General features: G+C 41.9%; 1 protein-coding gene across 1 annotated transcript in view; it reads right to left on the reverse strand.

The window, feature by feature from the left end:
• Positions 1–16901: 16901 nt before the first annotated feature.
• Positions 16902–21133, reverse strand: part of LOC134318027 (interleukin-17 receptor E) — a 51563-nt gene continuing 47331 nt past the window's right edge. Inside the window, exon 15 of the mRNA XM_062998764.1 lies at positions 16902–19508. Within this exon, the coding sequence (XP_062854834.1) occupies positions 18649–19508 (860 nt within the window). The 3' untranslated portion in view covers positions 16902–18648. The remainder of the gene's footprint in view (positions 19509–21133) is intronic.

Genomic DNA, 21133 nt, shown 5'->3' on the forward strand with positions numbered 1-21133 from the left:
TAAGGTACTGGTCCAGTAATCAGAAGGTTACCGGTTCAAGCCTCACCACTGCCAGGTTGCCACTGTTGGGCCCTTAACATGTCTTTGAGAGCAATCCGGGGCGATTTTCAGTTAGACTGAAGTTGCCCCGAAAGGGGCGGTACTGTACGGAACACAAAACTCGACACTGATTGGACTACGATATTCAGAGACAAGACAGACTCCAGAACAGTCACAGCTGTGATAGAAAAATGTCTTCCCTTTCGTCCTTTGGTGGTGCGTCGCCCGATCGCCCTAAGGAACGATCCGCCCCTGTTAGGCAGGAAGTGAACATTTTATCCTCAAAGTTGATGTGTTAGAAGCAGAAAAAATGGGCAAGGGTAAGAATTTCAGCGAGTTTGACAAGGGCCAAACTGTGACGGCTAGACGACTGGGTCAGAGCATCTCCAAAACTGCAGCTCTTGTGGGGTGTTCCCGGTCTGCAGTGGTCAGTATCTATTAAAAGCGGTCCAAGGAAGAAACAGTGGTAAACCAGCGACAGGGTCATGGGTGGCCAAGGCTCATTGATGCACATGGGGAGCGAAGGCTGGGTTCGTGTGCATCGCTTACCTGGGAAACACATGGCACCAGGATGCACTATGGGAAGAAGGCAAGCCGGCGGAGGCAGTGTGATGCTTTGGGAAATGTTTTGCATGGAAACTTTAGGTCCTGCCATCCATGTGGATGTAACTTTGACACGTACCACCTACCTAAGCATTGTTGCAGACCATGTACAGCCTTTCATGAAAACGGTATTCCCTGAAGGCGGTGGCCTCTTTCAGCAGGATAATTCTCCCTCCCACATAGCAAAAATGCTTTAGGAATGGTTTGAGGAGCACAACAACGAGTTTGAGGTGTTGACTTGGCCTCCGAATTCCCCAGATCTCAATCCAATCGAGACAAACAAGTCCGCGAAATATTTGTCAATTTATTAATTTTACTAAACTCTTATCCTGGTTGGAATCAAGGAAAACAACCCTTGAATAGAAATACCAGTTAGACAGGTCTCAAATCCATCACTGGGCATCAAACTGTTACACAAACACACCCTTACTCACCAATTAACAGTTGCCAATCAACTTTATGTGTATTTTGGGAGGTTAGAGGAAGTACCTAGAGAGGAAACTCACACAAACATAACAGGAACAAGCTTAACTTCATTATCGAACCTAGACCATCCAGACTCATGTTGCTGTGGGCACCCACACTAGCAGCTGCACCACAAGCTGCCCAGCAGTGCAAATGGTAAAAGATCTATTTAATTGTATATTCATTCATTCAACTTCTGTAACTGCTGTATCCTGCTCAGGGTTGTGGTGTGTCCATAGCCTACCCCAAATCTAATGACTCAATTAAGGAATAAGCAGGGACAGGGAACTAATGCCAACCTACGCACAGCTCATAACTTATTTAGCCTACACCTAGGCATGATTTAGAGAAGCCAATAAACCTTTGGCATGTTCACTCACTCACTTTCTAAACCGCTTATCCAATTAGGGTCGCGTGGTTTACTGGGGCCTATCCCAGCTTTTCAATTGGCGCAAGGCACACAGTAACACCCTGGATGGGGTGCCAGTCCATTGCAGAGCACACACACACACACACCCATTCACCTATAGGGCAATTCAGTGTCTCCAATTAACCTGACTGCATGTTTTTGGACTGTGGGAGGGAACTAGATCTCTTGGAGAAACCCAAGACCCAGTCAACTAGCCATCACAATCTGGCCCTCGTCAAACTCACTCAAATCCTTACGCTTGCTCATTTTTCCTGCTTTTAACACATCAACTTTGAGGATAAAATGTTCACTTGCTGCCTAATATATCCCACCCACTAACAGGTGCCGTGATGAAGAGATAATCAGTGTTATTTACTTCACCCGTCAGTGGTCACAATGTTATGCCTTGTTGGTGTATTTGAGGTAGGTGTTTCCAGTTTATTTTAATACTTTAAATGCTAAAAAAATAGATGTTTAAACCATTACAAACCCTATGTTTAGTTTAATTCCATTAAAGTTTTCAGTTTGCCTCTTCTGTCTGATTTTATGTTAACATTTTCCACATTTTTGTGTGTATCCATATACATTTTTTTCATTTAATAATTTATTTTTTATTTATTCTAAATAATAACTCAAAAACATCTTTTTGCTGACTGTTTATTATTGCTGTTATTATTATCATTTAAAAAAAAAGTAGTAGTAGTAATAGTAGCAGTTTTACTATTATTTACATATTACATATGAGCATTAGAGTTAACAATCCAACATTCATGGTGAAATTAACCCAGCATTGGGTAAAAAAGAACCTCATAATTGGGTTGTTAAAACAACCCAGCTCAATGGTTAAATTGCATTACCCAACAAGTTGGATTAAAATAACCCAGCTGGGTTCTGTCCAATATTTACCCAGTGCTGGGTTGCCAAATAACCATGGTTGGGTTGTTTTCAGCCCAGCGTTTTTTAGAGTGTAGAGAAGGCATTTGATAAAAGAAAGCATTTGAGATGGTTGAGATAAAAGGAAAAAAAACACTGGAGCTCCACAGACACATTTACACTGGCTGCGGGCTGTGTCAGTGATGTAGTTGCTACTCTGCTCTTTTTTAATGGCTGCTCAGGATATACACTATACTGCCAAAAGTATTCGCTCGTCTGCCTTCACACGCATATGAACTTGAGTGACGTCCCATTCTTAATTATAGGGTTCAATATGATGTCGGCCCACCCTTTGCAACTATAACAGCTTCAACTCTTCTGGAAAGGCTTTCCACAAGGTTTAGGAGTGTGTTTATGGGAATTTTTTACCCTTCTTTCAGAAGCACATTTGTGAGGTCAGACACTGATGTTGGACGAGAAGGCCTGGCCTGGTCTCCTCTCTAATTCATCCCAAAGGTGTTCTATCGGGTTGAGGTCAGGTCTCTGTGCAGGCCAGGCAAGTTCTTCCACACCAAACTCGCTCATCCATGTCTTTATGGACCTTGCTTTGTGCACTGGTGCACAGTCATGTTGGAACAGGAAGGGGCCATCCCCAAACTGTTCCCACAAAGTTGGGAGCATGAAATTGTCCAAAATCTCTTGGTATGCTGAAGCATTAAGAGTTCCTTTCACTGGAACTAAGGGGCCGAGCCCGACTCCTGAAAAACAACCCCACACCATAATCCCATAATGCAGTCAGACAAGTACCGTTCTCCTGGTAACCGCCAAACCCAGACTCGTCCATCGGATTGCCAGACGGAGAAGCGTGATTCTTCACTCCAGAGAACACGTCTCCACTGCTCTAGAGTCCAGTGGTGGCGTGCTTTACACCACTGCATCCGACACTTTGCATTGCGCTTGGTGCTGTAAGGCTTGGATGCAGCTGCTCGGCCATGGAAACCCATTCCATGAAGCTCTCTGCACACTGTTCTTCCGCTAATCTGAAGGCCACATGAAGTTTGGAGGTCTGTAGCGATTGACTCTGCAGAAAGTTTGTGACCTCTGCGCACTATGCGCCTCAGCATCCACTGACCCCACTCTGTTATTTTACGTGGCCTATCACTTCGTGGCTGAGTTGCTGTCGGTCCTATTCGCTTCCACTTTGTTATAATAGCACTGACAGTCGACTGTGGAATATTTAGTAGCGAGGAAATTTCACCACTGGACTTGTTGCACAGGTGGCATCCTATCATGGTAACACGCTGGAATTCACTGAGCTCCTGAGAGCGACCCATTCTTTCACAAATGTTTGTAGAAGCAGTCTGCATGCCTAGGTGCTTGGTTTTATACACCTGTGGCCATGGAAGTGATTGGAACACCTGAATTCAATGATTTGGATGGGTGAGTGAATACTTTTGGCAATATAGTGTATTACACTTGAGTTATTGCACACTGGTGGACTGAGTAGCTAGTGTTGTGAATGCGATATTCCTTACACCACTAATGCACTCGTCTATCTATTCTGTTGCCTCTCTGCCTTGAGCTGCAGATTTTATTTGGTCTTTTAGTTTCATTCTTTTATTTCTGTTTTGTTTTGTAGTTTTATTTTGTTTGTGGCTCATTAGCTCTACCTGGGTAAGCATTCTGCATATTGAGTTTATCCTCCCTGGTCTTTGCAGGTACAGGGCTACACCTGCTGCTTTAGTGGCGAGACGTGACCCACTTTCTTAGAATTTTGAAGCATGGCATATTACTTTCCTGATCTCCACACAATTTGTCTTGTAATGCTAAGAGGTTCCTTATTACTGCTGCTTTTTAATTCTGCTAGATTACATTTACATTTTCAGCATTCGCAGACGCCTTTATCCAAAAGCGACTTACAATTGAGACTGTATACATTGCAAGCAATTGAGGGTTAAGGGCCAACAGTGGCAACCTGGCTGATGTAGGGTTTGAGTTACCTACCAGTTACTAATCCTGTACTTTAACCGCTGAGCTACCAAAGCCTTTTTATGGAATTTTAGGAGGATAACATAAACAATCAGGTGAGGATTTCAGAGGGGCAAGAACCAACATGCACCCAGCATTGCTGGGATTGCCTCTAAACCCACCCCTACCCTGATCAGGACAAAGCAGTTACTGAAAATTAACAAATAAATGACATAATTTCAGGGTGGAAAATTAGATTTTTCATGCTGTGCGTGACAGAAAGTTGTTTACTTTTTAGGGAAGGAACTTCTACTTTGCATGTGTACCAAACATCCAGAATATCAGTTTTTGTGTGTGTGTGTGATGCAAATGTATTTCTAAACCCTGAACTGTAAGCTCAATGTTGCATTGTTTTGCTGAATTTCAGTTTTTAGGGTTTTGAACAACATATTACAAGTAGTTATTATCCTACCATGGCTCTGGGGTGGCACGGTGGCTAGCACTGTCACCTCACGGCAAGAAGGTCCTGTGTTCAAACCCCAGTCGGGGCGGTCTGGGTCCTTTCTGTGTGGAGTTTGCATGTTCTCCCCGTGTCTGTGTGGGTTTCCTCCGGGAGGTCCGGTTTCCTCCCACAGTCCAAAGACATGCAAGTAAGGTGAATTGGAGACACTAAATTGTCCATGACTGTGTTCGATATAACCTTGTGAGCTGAGTGTGTAATGAGTAACTACCATTCCTGTCATTAACGTAACCAAAGTGTAAAACATGATGTTAAAATCCTAATAAACAAACCATCGCTCTGTTATAGTGTGGGGGGCATTTAGCTGGCCTGGTTTGGGACATTTCAACCCCTTAGAACACAACTGGGCACTGTACGGCCCCAGGCAACATCTGCCACGTTGGGTGTCTCTGACCGGCCCACATGAGGTCGGTTGTAATTAGAAATAAGACGTAAATTAGTGTACATCATACATGCAATACAATAGCATTCTTTCTATTTTGAAGGGACTGTTATTTTTTTGGTTTAGCTAAATTTGTATGTGTTGGCAAATAGAACTGTGAGTGTGATTGATTTAACTAAACATGAACTTCTTAGTATACATTTATTTAATGCAGATGTAAAGCTGTGTACAGTGTTTAGTTTGTGGTGACCAGACCACTATGTCAAGTCATTTTAAGTCAGTTTTTATTTGTATAGCACTTTTTAGAATGAACATTGTCTCAAAGCAACTTCACAGACTCCAGGACCAAAAACCCCTGTTGAGCAAGCCGAGGGCATCAGTGGCAGGGCAAAATTCCCTTAAAATTACAGGAAGAAACCTTGAGAGGAACCAGACTCAGCAGGGACCGCCATCCTCCTTGGGTGGCCTGGAGACTAATTTAAATGAATAGAATTTACACAATGTGTAAATGTTAAAGGATTACAATTTAAATCGCCATTACGGCAATAAACACAGAGAGAAACACAAGAACTTGTACGTTTTACACATCCAGGACTGGAGCAGTTAAAACCAGCTTTGTGATATCTAGAAACAATATCCAACAAGAACAATGGACTAAAAACAGCAAATGAGGTAATTAGACAAAAAAACAGCAATAGCACATTGTATAAAGTTTAAAACGTGCGCATTTTAAAAACCAGGGATATTCCACTAGCACACCAGCGCCGAGATTCTGAACTCCTCGGTTCGAAGGAGATAAATTGGAGTGATAAATTGGAGACACTGAATTGCCCTGTAGGTGAATGGGTGTGTATGTGTGTCTGCCCTGCGATGGACTGGTGCCCCATCCCGGGTGTTACTGTGTGCCTTCCGCCCATTGAAAAGCTGGGATAGGCTCCAGCACCACCCCGTGACCCTAACTGGATAAGTGGTTAAGAAAGTGAATGAGCCACAACAAACAGTCCCAGTTTCTCATGTGGCCCCTTGCAAAATTGAATTGCCCACCCCTGCCTTAGAGTAAAGGGTCACTACAAATCAAGACAAATATATTCTGACTGATCACCTGATCAGTACAGTAGAATGGGGCAATAATATCATATTGAGCCTCTTCCAAGACAACAATTAATCCAGTTTATCCTGACAGAAAAAGTGGTTGGCTTGCATGCCTTCTCGCTGATGTGTGTGAAACTTGGCACATTCATCAACTTCACATTCCTGTCTTTATCACACCCATGCATGTTTTGACAAACAAGTGTGTTATGTGAGTATTTTTTAATATTTTTTTTAAGAAGTGTGACACTAGACCAGTGTGGTTTTGCTCTTTAACATGTTTATTTGCATACCTCAGGTTTGACTATCAGTAAAAATCTGTCAGTTAGTAATAAAGGAACATGATATTGCACCTTAGGATACAGCACTTACTCTTACTCAAGTATCACATTTCTGAGCTACTGCTGCCAAAAACCCTTCTGGTTGAAAACACCTAATATTTGCCTGTATTTTTTGCATGAATTACTCTTACACTAACAATTGGGCCCAGGACTCTAAAATACAACCTCAAATCAGAAAAAGTTGGGACAGTATGCAAAATGCAAATAAAATAAAAATGCAGTGTTCCTTACCTTCACTTATTTGATTGCAGACAGTTTGAACCCAAGATATTTCATGTGATTCCAAACAGGTGATGTCAACAGGTGAATATAATCATGGTTTGGTACAGAAGCAGCATCCAGGAAAGGCTGAGTCTTTGATGAGTAAAGATGATCAGAGGATCTCCATTTTGTCAACAAATGTGTGAGAAAATGATTGAAATGTTTAAAAACAATGTGAAATGATTTGTGTATTTCTCCCTCTACAGTGCATAATATCATTAAATGATTCAAGAAATCAGAAGGAATTTCAGTGTGTAAAGGCCAAGGGTGCAAGCTTGAGCTGAACGCCCATGATCTTCGATCCCTCAGGCGGCACTGCATCAAGAACCACCACTCAACAATAGCTGATATAACCACATGGGTGAGGGATTACTTTGGCAAACCTTTGTCAGGCACTACAATACAGAGTTACATGCACAAATACCACTTAAAACTTTACTGGGCAAAAAGAAGCCTTATGTTAACCATGTCCAGAAGCGGCGTCGACTTCTCTGCACTCGGAGGCATCTAGGATGGACCATCACACAGTGGAAACTTGTATTGTGGTCAGATGAATCAGCATTCCAGGTCTTTTTTTGGAAAAAATGGACACAGTGTGCTCCGGACCAAAGACGAAAAGGACCATCCAGACTGTCCAAAAGCCAGGGTCTGTCATGGTATGGGACTGTGTCAGTGCCCTTGGCAAAGGTAATTTACACTTCTGTGATGGCAGCATTAATGCAGAAAAGTACATTGAGATCTTAGAGCAACATATGCTGCCTTCAAGACGTCATCTTTTCCAAGGACGTCCATGCATTTTTCAACAAGACAATGCAAAACCACATGCTGCACACATTACAAAGGCATGGCTGAGGAAGAAGTGGGTACTTGACTGGCAATCCTGACCTGTCCTCAATAGAGAATGTGTGGAGAATTTGCACATCTTAAGACGTGTTTACAGGAAGAATGGGACAAAATAAACCTGAAACACTACATCACTTGGTATCCTCGGGGCCAAAACGTCTTTTAAGTCTGGTGAAAAGGAATGGCAACATTACAAAGTGGTAAATGCCTTACTTCCTAACTTTTTTGGAATGTGTTGCAGGCCTGAAATGCAGGAATGAATGTTTATTAAAAAAAGAAATAAAGTTGAGCAGATAAAACATGAAATATCTCAGGTTCATCCTGTCTGCAATCAAATAAAAGTCAAAGTAAATGTAAGAAACTCTGTGTTTTTTTATTATTTATTATTTATTATTTTCCACGCTGTCCCAACTTTTTCTGATTTGGGGTTGTACTTCTTTTTAATTTAGATATTTAGGTATCTTCTAACCCTCAAGTCTTTGACCCAGAACTCTCTTGTAAAAAATATTTATTGCAAAATAATTGCAAGCTGTCCGGGACAGATGCTCCCTTCACTCTGCTTTGCAGTTAGGATGAGGTTTTTAACTATTGAGCAGTGCTGAGATTGGGGACTCTTTGGGCTATCAATTAAAAGATTGAGAGTTTTAATCCTAGCTCTGTCATACAGCCACTGTTGGGCCCATGAGTAAGGCCCTTAACCCTCTCAGCTCCAGGGGTGCCATGCAATGGCTGACCCTAAACTCTAACCCCAGCTTCCAAACAAGCTGGGATATGCGAAGAAAGAATTTTGTTGTACTGTACACGTGTATACACCAATGAGGCATAACATTATGACCACCTTCCTAATATTGTGTTGGTCCCCCTTTTGATGCCAAAAACAGCCCTGCAACTACAATGTATTAATTAGCATTAACTTCTTCAGCAATTTAAGCTACAGTAGCTCATCTGTTGGATAGGACCACACGTGCATTTATGAACCTTGGTCGCCCATGACCCTGTCGCTGGTTTGCCACTGTTCCTTCCTTGGACCACTTTTGATAAATACTGTACCACTGCTGACTGGGAACACCCCACAAGAGCTGCAGTTTTGGAGATGTTCTGACCCAGTCGTCTAGCCACCACAATTTAGCCCTTGGCCATTTTTTCTGCTTCTAACACATCAACTTTGAGGATGAAATGTTCACTTGCTGCTTAAAATATCCCACCCACTAACAGGTGCCGTGATGAAGAGATAATCAGTGTTATTCACTTCACCTGTCACTGTATATATGACATAAAGGCATTCTATTCTATTCTATTGCCTCCAGAAAGCTGAATATTTGTCTTCTCTGTACTTTGCTTCACTGTGTTTCTGCTAATATAAGTAAAGTTAGATTGTAATAATTCCTCTGTGCTCTATGAGATCACAACACTTCCATGTAGTAGATACATATAGCAACCTCTGAAGCATTGTTTCTTAAAGCTTAGCAGAGGTCTATTACGCTAGCCCACCACCAATTGGTCGGCTGGGTGCCTACTCAGACATGATTGGTTATGTCTAAGCGGAGTGGCTGAAGTTCTGCATTGGATTGGTGCCCTCTTCAGAGTATTCCTGCATCCCACCTATTATATCAGTGAACTGGCCGGTCGCCACAATAATATGATAATTATTAAAAGCATTTAACTAAAGCATCTCTATATGTACCCATATGTATTCATATGTGGGTACACATAGACAAGCCCTATTATTGTAGTGTGTCATTATGCAGGTACGTATTTGTCTACTGTCTATCTATCTACCTTTGTGCATAGTCCACAGTATCTATCTATCTATCTCTCTATCTATGTCTGTCTGTCTGTCTGTCTATGTAATCTATCTATCTAATCTATCTTTGTGCATAGTCTACAGTACCTATGTACGTATCTATCTATCTATCTATCTATCTATCTATCTATCTATCTATCTATCTATCTATCTATCTATCTATCTATCTATCTATGTGCATAGTCTACAGTACCTATCTATCTATCTATCTATCTATCTATCTATCTATCTATCTATCTATCTATCTATCTATCTATCTATCTATCTTTGTGCATAGTATCTATCTATCTATCTATCTATCTATCTATCTATCTATCTATCTATCTATCTATCTTTGTGCATAGTATCTATCTATCTATCTATCTATCTATCTATCTATCTATCTATCTATCTATCTATCTATCTATCTATCTATGTGCATAGTCTAAAGTATCTATCTATCATCCATCCATCCATCTGTCCATCCATCCATCCACCTGTCCATCCATCCACCCGTCCATTCATCCATCCCTGCACCCTACAGACACATGACCTTGTCTTACAGTGGAGGGCCAGGTAGAGATTTACCTTCTTGCCACACACATGGCTCAGAATAGGAGGAAGAATATGAAGGGAGCAATGTGGTCCTCCATACGTGCTGAAACTCTCTGTAAAAAATACACTGTAAAGATACGCCGTCAATATAAACATAGGCTTGTAAGCTTTGAGGAGGCATGTGCTAGTCTGCTGCCCTTCCAGCCAGCAATGGCGTTGTGCAACAGGAACCTGCCAAAGTGCAAAGAGAAACTAAGCATATCAAAATAATGGGTGTGAAAAACAAACAGAAAACCTTTAGTTTGTTTAATGAGCTTAATGTTATAAGTTTCTGTCAAGCAAACAAAGCATTTTGCATGATTTAACCCCCAATTTGGCAAGTTGACACCCTGAGTACTATCCTTCCTTAAATTAATGTAAAATTTCTGTATGTGAATGCCTTACCACTCAGTTTTGTAAAGCTGTAGATCAGAATCTGTAGAACAAATTTAAAATCACCAACGTCTACATGCATATTAACACAGTATAATAATTTATATAATGTAGGTCAATTTAGATTGTTGCTTAGCTTAATTTTTTAAGAACACTGACTGACTTTCCTGATTATTTCATTTCCTACAACCGCCTAAGTCTGTACGTAGACATCCAACCAGCTGTGTATTTAAAATACATACACGTATACAGGCAAAACTAACTACCTTATTTTATTGTTAAACCAATTTTAAGTATTTTCATAGTCTTTTCATTGACTAACAATATAGAACCCCAAATCAGAAAAAGTTGGGACAGTATGGAAAAGCAAATAAAATAAAAATGCAGTGTTCCTTACATTTACTTTGACTTTTACTTGATTGCAGACATTTTGAACCCAAGATGTTTCATGTTTTGTCTGCTCAACTTCATTTCATTTGTTAATAAACATCCATTCCTGCATTTCAGGCCTGGAACACATTCCAAAAAAAGTTGGGATGGGGGCAATTTAGTGCTAGTAATGAGGTGAGAAAACTAAAGTTTCCAAACAGGTGATGTCAACAGGTGATTGTAATCATGGTTTGGTACAAAAGCAGCATCCAGAACAGGCTGAGTCTTTGATGAGCAAAGATGATCAGAGGATCTCCAGTTTATCAACAAATGCGTAAGAAAATTATTGAAATGTTTACAAACAATGTACCTTAAAGAAAGGTTGGAAGGGATTTGCATATTTCTCCCTCTACAGTGCATAATATCATTAAACCATTCAAGAAATCTGGAGGAATTTTAGTGTGTAAAGGCCAAGGGTGCAAGCTTAAGCTGAACGCCCATGATCTTCGACCCCTCAGACGGAACTGCATCAAGAACCGCCACTCAACAATAGCTGATATAACCACATGGGTGAGGGATTACTTTGGTAAACCTTTGTCAAGCACTACAATACAGAGCTACATGCACAAATGCCACTTAAAACTTTACTGTGCAAAAAAGAAGCCTTATGTTAACCATGTCCAGAAGCGGCGTCGACTTCTCTGGCCTCAGAGGCATCTAGGATGGACAATGCAGTGAAAACATGTATTGTGGTCAGATGAATCAGCATTCCAGGTCTTTTTTGGAGAAAAATGGACGCCATGTGCTCAGGACCAAAGATGAAAAGGACCATCCAGACTGTTATCAGCAACAAGTCCAAAAGCCAGGGTCTGTCATGGTATGGGGCTGTGTCAGTGCCCTTGGCAAAGGTAATTTACACTTCTGTGATGGCAGCATTAATGCAGAAAAGTACACTGAGATCTTAGAGCAACATATGCTGCCTTCCATGCATTTTTCAACAAGACAATGCAAAACCACATGCTGCACACATTGTAAAGGCATGGCTGAGCAAGAAGAGGGTACGAGTACTGGACTGGCCTGCCTGCAGTCCTGACCTGTCCCCAATACAGAATGTGTGGAGAATTTTGAAAGGAAAAATGTGACAATGACGACCTCGTACTGTTGCACATCTTAAGATGTGTTTGCAGGAAGAATGAGACAAAATAAAAGCTGAAACACTAAATCACTTGGTCTCCTTGGTGCCAAAACGTCTTTTAAGTGTGGTGAACAGGAATGACAAAAAAAGGAATTTGCTTTTTCCATGCTGTCCCAACTTTTTCTGATTTGAGGTTGTACATAAAACATTAAACCTATGGCAAGTTGTAATTTATGAACTTTCCACAATAAATCTGAGTGTCACATCCCAGTACCCACACAACATACTGCACCACCATACCACTTCACATTAAAGTTTGTGAACCATTATGCATACACACCGATCATGCATAACACTATGACCACCTTCTTGTTTCTACACTCACTGTCCATTTTATCAGCTCCACTTATCATATAGAAGCATTTTGTAGTTCTACAATTACTGACTGTAGTTCATCTGTTTCTCTACATACTTTTTTAGCCTGCTTTCACCCTGTTCTTCAATGGTCAGGACCCCCACAGGACCACTACAGAGCAGGTATTATTTGGGTGGTGGATAATACTCAGCACTGCAGTGACACTGACATGGTGGTGGTGTGTTAGTGTGTGTTGTGCTGGTATGAGTGGATCAGACACAGGAATGCTGATGGAGTTTTTTAAACACCTCACTGTCACTGCTGGACAATAAAAATATCCAGCCAACAGCACCCTGTGGGCAGCATCTTGTGACCAATGATGAAGAAGATGACATCTAGAAGATGACCAACTCAAACAGCAGCAATAGATGAGTGATCGTCTCTGACTTTACATCTACAAGGTGGACCAACTAGGTAGGAGTGTCTAATAGAGTGGACAGTGAGTGGACACGGTATTTAAAAACTCCAGCAGCTCTGCTGTCTGATTCACTCATACCAGCACAACACACACTAACACACCACCACCATGTCAGTGTCACTGCAGTGCTGAAAATCATCCACCACCTAAATAATACCAGCTCTGTGGTGGTCCTGTGGGGGTCCTGACCATTGAAGAACAGGGTGAAAGGGGGCTAAAAAAGTATGTAGAGAAACAGATGAACTACAGTCAGTATATGTGTGGAGCTGATAAAATGTACAGTGAGTGTAGAAACAAGTCATAATGTTATGCCTGATCGGTGTATAATAATTTACTTTTCATAACTATGAGATGAATAATGAGCAGTTATATCACCCTCTCTTCTAAGTCTGATGAATGGATTAAGCATGATGAATTTGAATTTGTGACAGATGTCATGTGTGTGATACTCCACACATACAAAATGTTTTGAACCCCTGTATAATCAGTACAGTGTCAAACGGCAGACAGATCAGCCCAAAACACCCAGCTTAGGCAAATAAGCAGTGGCAATGTTTTAATCCCTCACTAATGTTTTTATAACACTCCATGAAGAAATTTGTATAGATTTTTGGCCGTTGTTTAAAGCGTCTAAGTGTGTTGGAGATTAAAACACTATAATGGAAAGTACCTTTTACTTTCAGACAGTGAGTTGATGGTACGATATTATTCAAAACAGTGTGCCCCTATTTGGTTGGAACACACCATGCCACCTTTAGTTTATTTAAAAAAACATACAAATCCATCCGCAGGTTTTAATAGTCAAAAAATTTAAAAGCGTTTTCTGTCGTGACACATGATAGGACTTCTGGACCTGATCTTTTATCATGATGAAATAAATAGTACTCACTTTTTGTCTCAAATTTAAGTTCTTGACCTTATAACGTTGATTGCATGGGCACATATTCCCACACAGAATTAAAAATTATTTGATATAGTAAGGGTTTCCTTTTTGTAACTCATACATGAAGGCACCTTGGATATATTGGATATATAAACTATAAACTTCAATAATTCGCTTTAATTCCTCATAATGGCCTTGTCTGACGTGTTATATATATTGCCAAAAGTATTCACTCACCCATCCAAATCATTAAATTCAGGTGTTCCAATCACTTCCATGGCCACAGGTGTATAAAACCAAGCACCTAGGCATGCAGACTGCTTCTACAAACATTTGTGAAAGAATGGGTCGCTCAGTGAATTCCAGCATGGTACTGTGATAGGATGCCACCTGTGCAACAAGTCGTGAAATTTCCTCGCTACTAAATATTCCACAGTCGACTGTCAGTGCTATTATAACAGTGGAAGTGGAAGCGATTGGGAATGACAGCAACTCAGCCACGAGGTGGTAGCCACATAAAATGACAGAGCGGGGTCAGCGGATGCTGAGGCACATAGGTCAGAGGTCGCCAACTTTCTGCAGAGTCAATCGCTACAGACCTCCAATCTCCATGTGTCAGATTAGCTCAAGAACAGTGTGTAGAGAGCTTCATGGAATGGGTTTCCATGGCCGAGCAGCTGCATCCAAGCCTTACATCACCAAGCGCAATACAAAGCGTCGGATGCAGTTGTGTAAAGCACACTGCCACTGGACTCTAGAGCAGTGGAGACGTGTTCTCTGGAGTGACGAATCACGCTTCTCCGTCTGGCAATCCGATGGACAAGTCTGGGTTTGGTGGTTGCCAGGAGAACGGTACTTGTCTGACTGCATTGTGCCAAGTGTAAAGTTTGGTGGAGGGGGGGTTATGGTGTGGGGTTGTTTTTCAGGAGTTGGGCTCGGCCCCTTAGTACCAGTGAAAGGAACTCTTAATGCTTCAGCATACCAAGAGATTTTGGACAATTTCATGCTCCCAACTTTGTGGGAACAGTTTGGGGATGGCCCCTTCCTGTTCCAACATGACTGCGCACCAGTGCACAAAGCAAGGTCCATAAAGACGTGGATGAGCGAGTTTGGTGTGGAAGAACTTGACTGGCCTGCACAGAGTCCTGACCTCAACCTGATAGAACACCTTTGGTATGAATTAGAGCGGAGACTGCGAGCCAGGCCTTCTCGTCCAACATCAGTGTCTGACCTCACAAATGTGCTTCTGGAAGAAGGGTCAAAAATTCCCAAAAACCTTCCCAGAACAGTTGAAGCTGTTATAGCTGCAAAGGGCGGGCCAACATCATATTAAACCCTATGGATTAAGAATGGGATGTCAAGGGAAGTTCATATGCGTGTGGCAGACGAGCTAATACTTTTGGCAATATAGTGTATATACACTTTTATACTCGTATGTTGCCTTGTCCCAGCAACAATCAAGTCTGGTAGTCAAAAAACTAATAGTAATTTCTTTGTACTTTTTGTCTTTTTAATAAAGGTTTAAAAAAAATAAACAAATCACTTTCTTGTTTTTATTCCATTTTACAATATGTCCCATATTTTCTGGAACTGGGGTTTGTACCAAAATCCTATGCAATATGCTATTCAGCACATTATGTAGATTTATAACCACATGTACGTAAGTAAATGTAACAAAAATTAAACAGAATAGTCAGTCATCAAATTAATTAGCTACTGTGCACAAGCAAGCGACTTGATACTAAATAGTATCTACAATACCCTCTTTGATCTAGTATAGATAAAAAATACCTTCAGCTTATGTTCGTTTAAATCACTGGGCTACCAGATCTAAAAAACAAAATAAAAAATAAAACCAACCAATTCAACAATACAATGCTAAATATGTATGCTGCATTCCTGCCTCAGGGGCTGGACTTATAGTACAACCCCAAATCAGAAAAAGTTGGGACAGCATCGAAAATGCAGTTTCTTACATTTACTTTGACTTTTATTTGACTGCAGACAGAATGAACCTGATATATTTCATTTATTAATAAACATCCATTCCTGCATTTCCAGCCTGCAACACATTCCAAACAAAGTTGGGACAGTAAAGCATTTACCTCTTAATGTTGCTATTCCTTTTCACCACACTTAAAAGATGTTTTTGCACCGAGGAGACCAAAAAATTTAGTGTTTCAGCTTTTATTTTGTCTCGTTCTACCTGCAAACACGTCTTAAGATGTGCAACAGTACGGGGTCGTCATTGTCAAATTTTTTTTTCAAAATTCTCCACACGTTCTCTATTGGGGACAGGTCAGGACTGCAGTCAGGCCAGTCCAGTACCCGTACCCTCTTCTTCCGCAGCCATGCCTTTGTAATGTGTGCAGCATGTGGTTTTGCATTGTCTTGTTGAAAAAATGCATGGACGTCCCTGGAAAAGATGATGTCTTGAAGGCAGCATATGTTGCTCTAAGATCTCAATGTACTTTTCTGCATTAATTCTGCCATCACAGAAGTGTAAATGACCTTTGACAAGGGCACTGATACAACCCCATAACATGACAGACCCTGGCTTTTGGACTTGTTGCTGATAACAGTCTGGACGGTCCTTTTCGCCTTTGGTCCGGAGCACACGTGTCCGTTTTTTCCAAAAAAGACCTGGAATGCTGATTCATTTGACCACAATACACGTTTCTACTGTGTGATGGTCCATCCTAGATGTGTCTGAGCTTAGAAAACTTAATGCCGCTTCTGGACATGGTTAACATAAGGCACAGTAAAGTTTTAAGTGGCATTTGTGCATGTAACTCCGTATTGTAGTGATTGACTATACTGTAGTTTGCCAAAGTAATCCCTCACCCATGTGGTTATATCAGCTATTGTTGAGTGGTGGTTCTTGATGCAGTGCCGTCTGAGGGATCAAAGATCACAGGCGTTCAGACCCAGCCATTCCTGGATGCTGCTTTTGTACCAGACCATAAATACAATAAATACAAAATAATCGTTTATTAACAAATGAAATGAAGTTGAGCAGACAAAACATAAAATATCTTGGGTTTAAACGGTCTGCAATCAAATAAAAGTCAAAGTAAATGTAAGGAACACTGCATTTTTATTTTATATGCATTTTTCATACTGTCCCAACTTTTTTCTGATTTGGGGTTGTACAAAAGAATAGAATAATATTTGGGTTGTGCAGTAGTAGCTGTGAAAGCAGGTGGTGTACTACGTGTCGAGGAGGCAACATACATTGCAAGTACACAGACAAGTACACAGGGGAATTGAGTATTTTAAAAGTGAGACAATGCAAAAAAAAAAAATGTGATGGTTTGTAATCAGGGTTTTTCAGTGCCGAAAAGAGTGCAGTCCCACAAGGTCCTGTTTTAGGCCCATTATTGTTTAGACTCGCATACAATCCACATAGCTAATGTTATGGTTTTGACTCAAGAGTTATGGGCGACACAGTGGCCAGCATTGTTGCTTCACAACAAGAAGGTCCTTTCTGTGTGGAGTTTGCATGTTCTCCCTGTGTCTGTGTGGGTTTCCTCCAACAAGTCCAAAGACGTGCAGTCAGTTTACTGAAGCTACCGAGTGAAAATTTGCCCTGAGTGTGTAAATGTGTGTGTTTGCCCTGTGATGGACTGGTGAACTGTCTGAGGTGTTTCCTACCTTTCACACAGTAAATTGTACCCACCGCGACCCTGAACAGCATAAAGCAGAGGTAAAACAGACAATGAGTAAATGATTTAATGATTCAAGAGTGCTGTCGTACAAAATGGAACACTGTTCTACAGACTTAAAGAAGTCCCTGTGATATGGTCAGTGATTTACCTTAAATAGACCATAGTGTAATACTTGATGCTGGTTTATTAACTGATTTACAGTGCATGTAAACAATGGTAAATAGCAGAGGTAGAGCTGAAATGTCCTAATTTTGACCATTTGACCAGCCACAGAAAACTGTATCTGTGACATCACTGGGTCTGTCGAATCTCAGCTCTGCCATCCTTCTGGGCTGGGAGGCCACATGAACAACGATTGGCTGTTGTTCAGGGATGGGAAAGCCGGACCAGGGTTGCTCATAACTGGTACAATTACGACCTCTGCTGGCTGATTGATGGTGCCTGCGCAGAGTTGGGGAATAATGTGTTGACCAGGGTGTGGCTCTCCGCGCACAAGGCTGATTCGCATATGAACTCGCCTCATGCAGGTGAAAAGAGGTACTGCACACGTGTCGGAGGGGGGCGTGTGTCAGTTGCAAAGCTCCTCAGTCAGCAGTGGAGGGTTGTATTAGTAGAGGTGAAACGTAACGCAACCAGGGTAATTGGATACGACTAAATTAGGGGAGAAAATTGAGGAGAAAAAATAAAATAAGGCACCTTAATAGGCAGCATTTTAAGGTATCTAAGAATTCGGACATCCTTCTTCTCTGGAGCGCGTAGGACGACAAAATGCATCTATGTAGAGAGCTCACTAGGTTTTCGAACAGACCCACTGTGTCTACACCGACCAGGCATAACATTATGACCACGTACAGGTGAAGTGAATAACACTGATTAACTCATCATCACGACATTACATGCTGGGAAACCTTGGATTCCATGCCAACACAATATTAGGAAGGTGGTCATAATGTTATGCCAAGCTAACTAAAATTGTATTTCCTGCCTTTTGCACTGATAAATCACAGATCTTTCAGTCTGTGCATCAACCTTATGTTGGTGCTTGGGTGGTGCTGTTGTAAATTGCACTAGTCTACACAGGCTGGGGTCCAGAGTTCGACTCCCCAGCACTGCTATTGCCTAAATAATGTATAAAAGAGGAACAAATGAATACTTTTGGTTATGGTATAGAGTCAGTCTGTTTGCACCACAAATTCCTCATGCCAGTAGCTCTTTTTCTGTAACCACATTCCATTCCACACTTTTCTTTCTGGTAGGGCATGCTGACCAGTCTTTCTTCTTCCTTTTCTTCTTCAGGTTCTTAGTCTTATCACCAGCACCTTCACGTACTGGTTTAAAAAAAGGTTTCCTGTCTATTACCGAGGCTGTCTGAGGAAGCCAGACATCCAGCCTCCTAGCAAGACTCTGCGACAACCAGAAAGCCAGAAATTTTGAGAAAAAGCGGGGCAAACAGCACCCCCCACTGACCCTGTCTTCGACACCCTTTCCAGTCCCGTGTTCCTTCAGATTTAATTCGTGTATTAAGTTGGAGAGATCGCGGGGCAGGCAGTACCTCCGGATGCCCCTGAGCTCCTTCGGAATACGGCTAGTTCCACTAATCCCTCGAAAGCATACAAGACCAAATCCCTGGCCACGCCTCTCGCTGCGTAGCCCCGCCCACAGACTAAAAAGTGTAGCATTAAAAACAGTAGCAGTTACTGAACAGCCCCTCTCTGCACAGCTTTCTTCAGGTGTATCCAGCCACTCTTTCTCATTCTTGTTCTGTCCACCCCCTCTGTCCCTCCATTTAAGAAATGCCTGCTGGGCTTGAGGGCTCCAGGCTACGAGCACCATGCCTCCCGCACGCTGCACCAGCTGGCACTGTCCGTAGAGCCAGGGCGCAGGTCCCAGGTGAGCCAGAGAGGCCTGGGTGCTGCAGTGGGCCCACTGTGCCAGGCGTACGTCTACGTGTAGCTCCTCATGCAAACCGGAGGCCAGAGCGCATACGGTGGAAATGTGAGTTGTATCATCGGAGGAGCAGACCAGTAACACGGGCTTCCTCTGTGCAGAGCGCCACACTGAGGAAAGAGTGAGAAACATAGATTTGTTATATGGGTCAGTGTTATTATGTGCATTGTGTGTATTATATTTGCAATAAATAGCGCATCCAATAGCCTGATTGCGTCATGGTTCCTCTCCACTGATGCCAACCCTGGCTCTGATTGAGGACAACGACCAATTTAACCAACTACAATTTACATCTACAATTTACAACCAACTACATCTACAATTTAACCAACGCCCCCCCCCCCCCCTCCCCCCGACACGTGGGCATCAGCCGTATGCATCTTGTCACCTACACTTGACGAGTGCATGTGCGGATCAGCACTGTGTACAGAGAGACACACCCTGATCAGCGCACTCTTTCCTCGTCTCTGTGCAGGCGCCATCAATCAGCCAGCAGAGGTCGTAGTTGCATTAGTCATGAGAGAGTCCCTATCCAGCTTAAATCCCACCACTATTTGAACAACAGGCCAATCATGGTTCATGTGGCCGCTCAGCCCAGCCGGCAGGTAGAGCTGAGATTCGAAACAATGTATTCGAGATCCCAGCTCTGGTGTTCTAGTGTGTGTTTTACTGCTGCCCCACATGAGCGGCATAAATAAATAAATTATTAATTAATTAATATAAAGCATTAAATTATTCAAGAAAACTTGTTTAATTCCCAAAATTACATTTGACCATAATGAATCAACATGGGTCTAGAACAGGGGTATTCAACTAAAATGTAAAGAGGTCCAGTAGAGAAAATTTTTTGAAGCAAAGGTCCGGAATGTTTAACTATATATATATATATATATATATATATATATATACAGTGTATCACAAAAGTGAGTACACCCCTCACATTTCTGCAAATATTTCATTATATCTTTTCATGGGACAACACTATAGAAAAAAAACTTGGATCTAACTTAGAGTAGTCAGTGTACAACTTGTATAGCAGTGTAGATTTACTGTCTTCTGAAAATAACTCAACACACAGCCATTAATGTCTAAATGGCTGGCAACATAAGTGAGTACACCCCACAGTGAACATGTCCAAATTGTGCCCAAAGTGTCAATATTTTGTGTGACCACCATTATTATCCAGCACTGCCTTAACCCTCCTGGGCATGGAATTCACCAGAGCTGCACAGGTTGCTACTGGAATCCTCTTCCACTCCTCCATGATGACATCACGGAGCTGGTGGATGTTAGACACCTTGAACTCCTCCACCTTCCACTTGAGGATGCGCCACAGGTGCTCAATTGGGTTTAGTCCATCACCTTTACCTTCAGCTTCCTCAGCAAGGCAGTTGTCATCTTGGAGGTTGTGTTTGGGGTCGTTATCCTGTTGGAAAACTGCCATGAGGCCCAGTTTTCGAAGGGAGGGGATCATGCTCTGTTTCAGAATGTCACAGTACATGTTGGAATTCATGTTTCCCTCAATGAACTGCAGCTCCCCAGTGCCAGCAACACTCATGCAGCCCAAGACCATGATGCTACCACCACCATGCTTGACTGTAGGCAAGATACATTTGTCTTGGTACTTCTCACCAGGGCGCCGCCACACATGCTGGACACCATCTGAGCCAAACAAGTTTATCTTGGTCTCGTCAGACCACAGGGCATTCCAGTAATCCATGTTCTTGGACTGCTT

The sequence above is a fragment of the Trichomycterus rosablanca genome, chromosome 7 (assembly GCF_030014385.1).
Source record: "Trichomycterus rosablanca isolate fTriRos1 chromosome 7, fTriRos1.hap1, whole genome shotgun sequence".
NCBI classification, from domain to species: domain Eukaryota; kingdom Metazoa; phylum Chordata; class Actinopteri; order Siluriformes; family Trichomycteridae; genus Trichomycterus; species Trichomycterus rosablanca.